This window comes from Lepidochelys kempii, chromosome 12, assembly GCF_965140285.1.
Source record: "Lepidochelys kempii isolate rLepKem1 chromosome 12, rLepKem1.hap1, whole genome shotgun sequence".
In the NCBI taxonomy this organism is placed as follows: domain Eukaryota; kingdom Metazoa; phylum Chordata; order Testudines; family Cheloniidae; genus Lepidochelys; species Lepidochelys kempii.
Window position 1 is genome coordinate 2829212 of NC_136391.1, and position 10980 is coordinate 2840191.

At 53.2% G+C, this 10980-nt stretch overlaps 1 protein-coding gene across 1 annotated transcript in view; it reads right to left on the bottom strand.

Annotated features, from left to right (window-relative positions):
- Window positions 1–9483, bottom strand: part of CARMIL2 (capping protein regulator and myosin 1 linker 2) — a 141057-nt gene extending 131574 nt beyond the window's left edge. The window contains exons 1-3 of the mRNA XM_073307100.2: window positions 9444–9483; window positions 4870–4961; window positions 4500–4550 (exon numbers count right to left, since the gene is read on the bottom strand). Coding sequence (XP_073163201.2) covers window positions 4500–4550; window positions 4870–4961; window positions 9444–9483 — 183 coding nt within the window. The remainder of the gene's footprint in view (window positions 1–4499; window positions 4551–4869; window positions 4962–9443) is intronic.
- Window positions 9484–10980: the final 1497 nt, after the last annotated feature.

Here is a 10980-nt window from a genome sequence, read left to right on the forward strand (position 1 = left end):
CCAGCCTGAGCTCCCTCCCCACTCACCCACCCCAACAGCACGGAGCCAGTCTCCCATGCAGGGTGGTGTGCTGGAGCCCAGGGCCCGGCTCCCAGAGGCACCCACCAATCCAGCTGCAGCTGATGGGCATGGTGGGTGCACCACACCCCGGAGTGTCAGTGTCCATGCCCCACCTTCCCTCTGGGACACCCCAAAAACCCCATCTCAGCAAGGGCAAGCAATGCTGAGCCCTTTCTGTTCCCTCAGCCAGCCAGCACCCCCTCCCCGGCCTTTGTGCCCCATCACAGAGAGAGGGCCAGAGACAATGCCAAGGAGCCACCAGAGCACACACCAGCCAGGAGCAGTTCTCCCCCCTCACACACACTTTGATAGCGGAGACATAGTGAACAGCATTGGCATGACCGGCTTTGCCGGTCACTGGCCAGCGAGCTGACCTAGGCGGTTCACACCACTCAGAGCTGTCACTCAGGCTGTAGCCATTTGCTTTCCATTATGCTCCCTGCTACACTTCCTCCGCGGGGGAAAGGCGATGGAGATTTCAGTGGGCGCATGGGAAACTTGGAAAGTTTAAAAAAGAAACTCGAGATCCTTCTTCAGCCCCTCTCTGCACACAATGCTCTGCGTATGTTGTGCTCCAGGAACCTGGCCCCAGCTCCCCTCCCTTTGGACACAGGGGATTGTGTTTGCACGCCCCAGTCGCATATGAGTTTACGCCGAGTGCTCACAGATGCACCACCTGGCCAGGGCCCCCTTGTTTATACCCAGCTGCAGCTTCCGCAGGCACTTCCTCCTTGTCTGCTTTGCTTGACAGACAGCTAACTTTGCGGAGTTGCTCACTGCCACATTGTTAGCATGTGTCAGGCTACAAGGAGAGCGACCGTCTCCCTCAGCTCCCATCTTCATGTGAGGCCAGCTGTGTTAGTGCCTAGAGTGGCTTCCCCTGGGCCCTGCTCCTCCCTTTTAGCAGGAAGAATTCTGGGGGCTCAATGGAGCTTTCACTGGGAAACCCTTATTGTGCTCGTGCAGTTGAAAGGGTGAGGCCGGGGTCTAAATCCTTGAACTTTCCTACTGAGAACTTGCCCTTGGGACTCCCGCTCTTCCTGCTGGTGCAGCAGAGATCAGGAATGTCAGGCAAGTACAGGAGCAGGCAGTTCTACACAAAGTGCTGGGATCTGCAAGGGGCTGTAGTTCATGGGAGGGACAAGGCGGGAGCTGGGCATGGGGATGCTGGTTCTGGGAAGGGGCAAGGGATGAAGGGTGTTCACAGAGGGGCCAGGAGCAGGCTTGAGTGTGGGTTAGGCCCAGCTGAGCAATGAGGGTGAGATTTTTCCAGCCCATAATGCATTGTAAGACCAGCAATATCACTCGTGCTCCTGGGCAAGGTTCAGCCGTTGGGGGCCTTTATGAGAAGCCTGCCTGGCTACTCAGGTAATGCGCTTGTGCAAAGTTCCCAGTGACTTCAACAGGCCTAGGCCAAAGCCCTTTGACACAATAACTGTTGCTACCAGCTTCTCCTGACCACTCATAACATCTCTAGTGGGGTCCCACGGGGCTCCGTCCTGGGTCTGGTATGAGTCACTATTTTCATCAATGACTTGGATAGCAGAGTGGAGTATGCTTTTATCATGAGCAGATGACACCAAGCTGGGAGGGGTTCCACACACTCTGGAGGACAGGATTCGAATTCAAAACGAGCTTGACAAGTTGGAAATTGTTCCCAATCATTCTCATATCCAGTGGAGTGCCCCAGGGGTCGGTCCTGGGGCTGGTTTTGTTCAACATCTTTATTAATGATCTGGAGGATGGTGTGGATTGCACCCTCAGCAAGTTTGCAGATGACACTAAGCTGGGGGGAGAGGTAAATATGCTGGAGGGTAGGGATAGGGTCCAGAGTGACCTAAACAAATTGGAGGATTGGGCCAAAAGAAATCTGATGAGGTTCAGCAAGGACAAGTGCAGAGTCCTGCACTTAGGATGGAAGAATCCCATGCACCGCTACAGGCTGGGGATCGACTAGCTAAGCAGCAGTTCCGCAGAAAAGGACCTGGGGATCACAGTGGATGAGAATCTGGATGAGACAACAGTGTGCCCTTGTTGCCAAGAAAGCCAGTGGCATATTGGGCCGTATTAGTAGGAGCATTGCCAGCAGATCAAGGGATGTGATTATTCCCTTCAATTCGGCACTGGTGAAGCCATACCGGGAGTATTGCATCCAGTTTTGGTCCCCCCGCTACAAAAGGGATGTGGACAAATTGGAGAGAGTCCAGCGGAGGGCAATGAAAATGATTAGGGGGCTGGGGCAAATGACTTACGAGGAGAGCTGAGGGAACTGGGGTTATTTAGTCTGCAGAAGAGAAGAGCGAGGGGGGATTTGATAGCAGCCTTCAACTACCTGAAGGGGGTTCGAAAGAGGATGGATCTAGACTGTTCTCAGTGGTGGCAGATGACAGAACAAGGAGTAATGGTCTCAAGTTGCAGTGGGGAAGGTTTAGGTTGGATATTAGGAAAAACTATTTCACTAGGAGGGTGGTGAAGCACTGGAATGGGTTACCTAGGGAGGTGGTGGAATCTCCATCCTCAGAGGTTTTTAAGGTCAGGCTCGACAAACCCATGGCTGGGATGATTTAGGTGGGGATTGGTCTTGCTTTGAGCAGGGGGTGGGACTAGGGGACCTCCTGAGGTCCCTTCCAACCCTGAGATTCTCTGAGTCTGTGACCTGGGTCAGAGACATCAAGGGTTCTGCAGGGAAATGCTAGGAACAGCCCAGCTTAGACCAAGGCTTCTATTGTGTTATTCCTAACAAAGCTAATCCCCAGGGGGAGGGAGTTTGGACTAGACATGGACTGTGCATATTCCAGGTGCCTTCTCACCACACTCTGCCTGTGGGATTGAATGCTGACTGGGCTGTAGCTTGGAAAATTAGTACCTGCGCAGTTTCCTAGCTTTGGAAGAGGTTACCTGTCTCCCCAACTCCCCCCATGACCCCACTACTTCCCCACCCACCCCCACACTAGAGATCACCTTCCATCCATTTTGCTTTTAAAGGTCATATGCCAGATACATCAAAAGTTTAATGCTCCTGGGAAAAGTGCAGCTCATGGAACTACTGGTCAGTCAGCCTCACCTCAGTCCCTGGAAAAATCATGGAGCAGGTCCTCAAGGAATCAATTCTGAAGCACTTAGAGGAGAGGGAAGTGATCAGGAACAATCACCACGGATTCACCAAGGGCAAGTCATGCCTGACTAACCTAATTGCCTTCTATGATGAGATAACTGGCTCTGTGGAAGAGCGGAAAGCAGTGGACGTGCTATTCCTTGACTTTAGCAAAGCTTTTGACATGGTCTCCCACAGTATTCTTGCCAGCAAGTTAAAGAAGTATGGGCTGGATGAATGGACTATAAGGTGGATAGAAAGCTGGCTAGATCATCGGGCTCAACGGGTAGTGATCAATGGTTCTATGTCTAGTTGGCAGCCGGTATCAAGTGGAGTGCCCCAAGGGTCGGTCCTGGGGCCGGTTTTGTTCAATATCTTCATAAATGATCTGGAGGATGGCATGAATTGCTCCCTCAGCAAGTTTGCAGATGACACTAAACTAGGAGGAGAAGTAGATACGCTGGAGGATAGGGATAGGATACAGAGGGACCTAGACAAATTGGAGGATTGGGCCAAAAGAAATCTGATGAGGTTTAACAAGGACAAGTGCAGAGTCCTGCACTTAGGATGGAAGAATCCCATGCACCGCTACAGACTAGGGACCGAATGGCTCGGCAGCCGTTCTGCAGAAAAGGACCTAGGAGTTACGGTGGGCGAGAAGCTGGATATGAGTCAACAGTGTGCCCTTGTTGCCAAGAAGGCCAATGGCATTTTGGGGTGTATAAGGAGGGGCATTGCCAGCAGATCGAGGGACGTGATCGTTCCCCTCTATTTGACACTGGTGAGGCCTCATCTGGAGTACTGTGTCCAGTTTTGGGCCCCACACTACAAGAAGGATGTGGATAAATTGGAAAGAGTCCAGCAGAGGGCAACAAAAATGATTAGGGGACTGGAACACATGAGTTATGAGGAGAGGCTGAGGGAACTGGGATTGTTTAGTCTGTGGAAGAGAAGAATGAGGGGGGATTTGATAGCTGCTTTCAACTACCTGAAAGGGGGTTCCAAAGAGGATGGATCTAGACTGTTCTCAGTGGTGGCAGATGACAGAACAAGGAGTAATGGTCTCAAGTTGCAGTGGGGGAGGTTTACGTTGGATATTATGAAAAACTTTTTCCACTAGGAGGGTGGTGAAGCACTGGAATGGGTTACCTAGGGAGGTGGTAGAATCTCCTTCCTTAGAGGTTTTTAAGGTCAGGCTTGACAAAGCCCTGGCTAGGATGATTTAGTTGGGGATTGGTCCTGCTTTGAGCAGGGGGTTGGACTACCTCCTGAGGTCCCTTCCAACCCTGATATTCTATGATTCTATGTCAGTCTCCAAAGTGTCGCACGCAGAGAAAGCACTTACCCTGACCGGGAGCATCACCTGCAGCACATATGCCCTCCAGGGGGTTAAAACCTGCACAGGAGGGAAATCAGAGTCACAGCTATGATTACTGAAAGGGTAAGTGCTGTGCATTTATACTCCCTACCAACCCTGGAGGAGGAGTTCAGGGCACATAACTGTTTCCATTCTAGCCCCCTGCTTGGACATTTTTACCTTAGGAGGGTAAAATTACCGAGCGTTAGGTGACATCAGAACAAATCTGTGGGCACATAATTAACCTGCAGAGCTGCTGCCCATCTGCGTGTCCAGCACATTTCAGAGACTCAAGCCTGGGAATTCTAGGCTCAGACCCAGAACACTGGGATGCAATTCCTGAGTTACCAGAACATACCAAGATGTTGTCTTCATACTTGGATTTGACCTGCAGCTGGACAGGCTTCACCAGGATTATTTCCTTTGGCCCCAGCAAGGCGGTGATGCTGTCTGAAAAGACAACACCCAATCAATCAAACAAGCTGGCAGAGATAGGGAGGCTGATCAGCCTGTCAGTGGCCCATGTGAAAAAAACTGCGGTCTCCCCAAAGCGCCCTGTGAGATGCCATCTACGTCAGAGCCAGCACTAGCTAATCCCTGCTTTTCATTCTCAGCAGAGTCTGGCCAGCAACTGAATTCCCCATGCCCCTACAGGGGGCTCATGGAGGGGGTAACAGGAGGATAACATCTGGGGGTGCAGGTAAGAGAGACCGGGGTGAGATTTTCAAAGCAGTCTAGGGGATTTAGACATGCTGATTTTAATGGATCTCAATCCCCTAAACCATTGTATCAATCTGAACCCTTTCTTCATGTCCTGCTGCCAGTCACATGGCATGGAAATACATTAATTCCCTTGTCACATGACAGCGGCTGGTATCCACTGATAGCAATGACTATCGTTACATCTTACCCTCCAAAACCAATAATAACCACCACAAATGGCTGACACACCTGAAGATGTCGGGGGGGGGGGGGGGGTCTGGGGAGATGGTCCGACCCAGGACACACAAGAGGATCATTCTGCCTCTTCTTGGACATCTATTAATAGCCTTCCAGCACTGAACCTCAAGGGCTTTCTGATCACACACCCACTTCTTGTTTTCAAACTCATGGAGATCTCAGGACTTGTCTACATGGGTCATTAGAATACGAGAAGCCCGGGTGAAGCTCTACAGAGCAATAGCTTGTCGTGAAGTAATGTCCCACATGGACATTGCTGTTTGTCCCAGTGCACTACAGAACTGTTACTACATTGTAGCAGTGTCCACACAGGCTGTTACTGCTCAGCAAGCTGGTGTGCTGTAGTCCCTCCCTGGCTTGCCAGGAGCTAACACCCTGGGTAGACAGCCCCTCAGGCTCGCTCTGCATCTCAGACTTGCCGTAAACGTGCCTCTGTGAGGATTTTTCTTTCACTCCCAAAAGCTTTTCCCTTGCTGGTCACCCAAGTGCCATTTTGGACAGTGCTCAAGCACAGAATGTCATTGTAACATGGCAAGGATGCATTGCTTAGATATGTTGCCTCAGGACCCCTGACTCTCCTGGGAGCTTTGAGGCCTCCTTGTCTGGGGGCTATTTGTGAAATTGCCTCCACCTTTCTTGTGTCCAGTCGACCTCCTTCATCCCCGTATGTTCTTTGTAAGGAATCTTGCTCAGACCAACCAGGAGTTTGCTCCCGTCCAGTTTAAAGCCCTTTTCTTTGTCACACGGCAGATCACTACACAGTCTCTCATTGTGATCATTTTTCCCCAATTGCTAAATCGTCAACAATTACGTCCATTCCATCCAGATACGCGAAGATCGGGGACAAGATGCTTTGGCAACTTCAGATGCTGAGACAATCCCAGAGGGAGGTCACTACATCTACCCGAAGAGACATTGGCGGTGCAGAGTTTTGAGCTGTCTGGTCAGACCTTGGCTTACATCACAAAGAAAATGTTCTTGTGTAGACACATCTTCCTGTACCAATTGGCTGCACTCACATGAAACTCAGTTGATCACTGTGACCCTAATATTACCACAGTGTCTGAATTAGCTTCTCCCCAGACATGTGGGGATCGGGGGAGAAGAGATCTCACCTCTCTGAGACCCTGGGCTTCTCAGGACCCTCCTTCCAGCCTTCCCCGCTCTCTCCCCGTCTCTCTTAACTGGCTGATTTCTCTTTGCCAGGAAAACTTGGAAGGGCTGCAGCTATGACAGACGCCATCTTGGCCAACACCAGAGATTGAACCAGGGGCCTCCACCCACATCCACAGGCTGAACTAGAGAGCCAGGCTCCCCGCCTGGGGGCTGACACAGACACACGCCCTCCGTGACCCGGCCCAGAGGGAGACCCATTGCACCCCTGCCTCATGGGGTACACAGCCAGCTCCTCCAGTGGCAGGAGCGGACATCAGACCTGGCTCTGTTCACAAGTTTTTTGTTCTGATCTGGCTGGCTTGCCGTTAGACTCCTGGCTGCTGGTCCCTGTTCTAGGTACATGGCTTGGTGGCCGTGGGGAAAGTGGAGTTTAAGCGTCTTGCTCTTGCTGGTCTAAGCTATGGCTCCTCCGGCTACTGACTGTCTGCAACCACGGCCTTTGTCTGTGCAGATCCGAAACCCCAGAGTGAGGGATGCTTTGTAGCTTCCGTTATCCGAGCACACTGCACAGACCCCTGCTGCCAGAAGCTCTGTGTGTGCCCTTCATCCCCACCCCCCCCCATACCACAATGCCCTATTCTCCTCCTATTCTCCCTTCCACCACATGCCCTCTATGTCCTCCCCCATGCCAGGGGCTGGGTGTGTCCCCATTCCACCTTTCCCCCATGCCAGGGGCTGTGTCCCCCATGGCCCGTCCCCCATTCTCCCCCCTGCATACAAAGATCTCTGTGTGGCTCCCCAGTTCCTCTTTCCCCCAGCTCAGGGTTTTGTCACTCCCGCACCCCCACCCATCCTTCTCACCATTCATAATTCTTTTCTGTCTGCTAGGGAGATTAGGGTGTCAGTAATTTGCAAACTGGATACCATCAGATTAGGCCTGGATAGAGACTGGGAGTGATTGGGTCATTACAAAACCTAAACTTAATTTCCCCACTATTAATTTCTCCCTACTGTTACTCATACCTTCTTGTCAACTGTCTGTAATAGGCCACTCTCTTACCACTTCAAAAGTTATTTTTCCTCCCTTGGTACCCTGCTGTTAATTGATTTAACTCATTAGACTGACCTCACGCTTGGTAAAGCAACCCCCCATCCTTTCATGTATTTATACCTGCTCCTATATTTTCACTCCATGCATCCAATGAAGTGAGCTGTAGCTCACGAAAGCTTATGCCCAAATAAATTTGTTAGTCTCTAAGGTGCCACAAGGACTCCATTCCTCATAGTCTTTTTAAGATGAACAGGAACTAGGAGTCTGTAATTTACCAAGAAGGTGCTAATGGCTGCTATCAACTAGCCCTTTGATCTGCACCCAATTACCCAGGGGGCAGCAGCAGAAGCTGGGTCTGCTACCTAGATGCCAGGGGCTCCGTGCGCCCCCTTGTGAACAGTTCCCCATTCCCCCTTCTCCCCAGATTCCCTAATCCCAGGGCCCTTCAGGCAGGCCTTGCCTTCATAACACCCCTCCCTGGCAGAGGCGGATTATAGTTTATGGGGCTCTGTATCAGAGCAAGTGGGGGCTTCTCCCCACCCCTTTGGCCTGCAATCTCCCTCCCTCCCTCCACCCGGCGCTCCTGCCAGGGAGTGGGGTCAGAGCACGGGGGTTAGGGTTTATTACAGAAACGCAGTGCAAGTAATCCACGCCAACCCCAATCCAAGTCCACGTATCCCCAGCACATATAGCCTTTACCACCCCATGGCATCTACTTCGCAGATATAGCACATACCGTACTCCAGCCCCATCCACCTTCCCCCAGGACAGCTACCCCTGCCCTCCCAGCTGGAGTGCCATCCCACTCGTCTCAGGGGGAAGCCCCCAGCCTCTCACCAGGGGAGCACCCCTCACCCCCCAGTCCATTAGCCTTATCTCAGATAAGCCACAGGTGGCCCTGACACTGTTCCCCTGGCTCTCTGCCCTCTCCAGCCCTCACAGGCAGCTCCCTTTGCTGCTCCCTGGCCTTCAGCCCCGGCTCTCCAGCCTGGGGAGGTCAGCCAGCAAACTCCTCTTGCTGATCTTCTTCCTTGCTTCCCCCTGAACCTCCTACAGCTTCGGCAAGGGATCACCTCCCTCTGCAATCTTCCCTGATCCTTCAGAGCCCCAGGTGCTGCCCTGTCCCCTCAGCTGGCCAAACTGGGAGCAGCTGCATGGCACAGGGGCACTGGGCCTGGCTCATTTAAAGGAGCCAGCCACCCTGTGATGTCTAATTTTCCCCTTCCATTCTTCTGATTTTGGTGAGGACCAGTCAGGGTCTGCCCACAGATGCCGAGAAGATTCCCTGAAACTTTGGCCTGGATCAGATGAGGTGTTCAAAAGTTATCACATTACAGACAGAGACCCTCACATGCTCAGTCAAATATTGGTGAGGCCAGGTTTTCCAAAGCGGCCACTTCAGGGGTGGATTGTGGGGACTCTGCTGGGACTCAGAGTCCAGTCTGCAGCGGGGCTATGCACCGGTAAATCACGTTAGCACCAATAGGATCGTCAGCTCCTCTGAAGAGCATGTCCCAAGCTGCGCACCCTAAATGAATGGAAATTTTTGGTCCTAGAGACTTTCCCAAGCTCACTCAGTACATCAGCATCAGAGCCAGGAGAGAACCCAGGAGTCCTGAGTCCCAGCCCCTTGCTCTCCCCTCTACAACATCTAGAGAAATAAAGAAACAAAGACCCAGCTCCCGTCCTGTGCAGCTGGCCCCAGAGACAAAGCAGGCACAGAGAGCGCAGGGAGCAAGCCAGGCCTCACCACCTTCCACGTGGCCTCAGTGGCTCTGGGAAGCTCTGAAAAGGGTGCTGCTTACCTTGCAGGTGGCATGGGATCCCTACTGGGGAGAAAGCCATCTCTGGGGCTCCTGGGAGACTGGCCAAGGTAGCTGCACGGGCTACCAGAGCAGCATCTTTCAGCCCAGCCTGCAGTCAGAATGAAACTGGCCCTGCTCAGAGGAAACGATGAGGTTACTTACCAACCGGTAGTGTTGCCGCTTTGCACCCCTCCTCCCCCAAGCTGCCTCTTCCTGCCCCTCAGCCACGATTCAGCCAGAGAGCAAGTGGAGCAAAATGAAAGCGTCTAAGCTAGCAGCCCACGCAGGCCCAGAGACGGCGACGGCATTCGCCGAAACAACAGTGCCCTGCCGAGGAGACAAATGCCAGGGGACAGCAGCCCACAAACTACTCTGGCTTGGCAGGGAAGAGGAGCTCAACACAAGTGCGGAAACAGTTATTTCTCCTTTCCCCTTAATCCTAATCCACCATCTCCCCCCTTCACCCTGCTGTCTCAGCCCTGAGCTCTCCCACACCACAGCTCTGCCAGCGCTCCTCAGTCCTGACCCACAGCCCCCTGCTATTCCACTCCAGGGCTCCCCACACATATAACCCTGCCGCTGCCCCGAATCCCGGCTCTCCCAGCTCCCGGGCTCCGCTCACACACAGCTCTGTCAGTGACCTTCCAGCCCCACCCTCAGCTCCCTGCTATTCCAGCCGTTGGGGCTTTTTGAGCAGAGTTTTTTTCCAGATATCAAGCCCCTATTGATGGGCCCCCTCCCCACAGCCCAGGCTGAGATCTCCAGTGGGGTGTGGAGGGGGTTTCCTTAACTCCTGCTTTGCTGCTCACACCTCAGGACACAAAAAGCGGCTCCCCCTTGACTTGGCCTCAGCTCAGCACGCCAAGGGCACCTGCATCTCCCAGGGCAGCTGGGACAGTCTGCACAGGGAACACATTTCCCAAGCCGGGGAGCAGCGTCAAGGCTCTTTCCCTGGAGTTCACCCTGATATCTGCTCCCCACTCCTCCCTCTCCAGCCCCTCAGCTGGTTATTGGTGGATTCCTGCCAGCCAGGAGTCGGACAGGACAAGAATGAGAGGGGGATGGTGGCTGATTTGCCTTCGCCTGCCCTGCTGGAGTCCTGGGGAGCATGGGCAGGCTCAGTCCCTCACTCTCCTCAGCTTTGCACTAGGAGAAAGCCAAGGCTGGCTGTTTCAAAGAGGGACCCTGGGTTTTTGGGTAGCCAATGGGAGGGGCTTTGGGCCCGCCCCTCAGGCATGCTGAGCACCCACAGCGCCTATTGATTTCAACGGCTGCAGGTGCCATTAACGCACTGCTGATTATCGGGCCACATCACGCGTGTGAACAGGACACGCAGAGTCACTGGCCAAGTTTTGCAAACCTCAGCCCAAGCGACGGGCAGCCCGCTCCGAGCCATTGGAGCGGCAACCAGCTGGGAAGCGTGGGGGTGCTTGCGTTCAGGGTGCATGTCACTAACACAAGGGAGGGGGCCTCACTAGACACACAGATGTGGGAGGCAAAGAGAAGGGCAGATGAGGGCAGAGTCTGGAATTTTTCA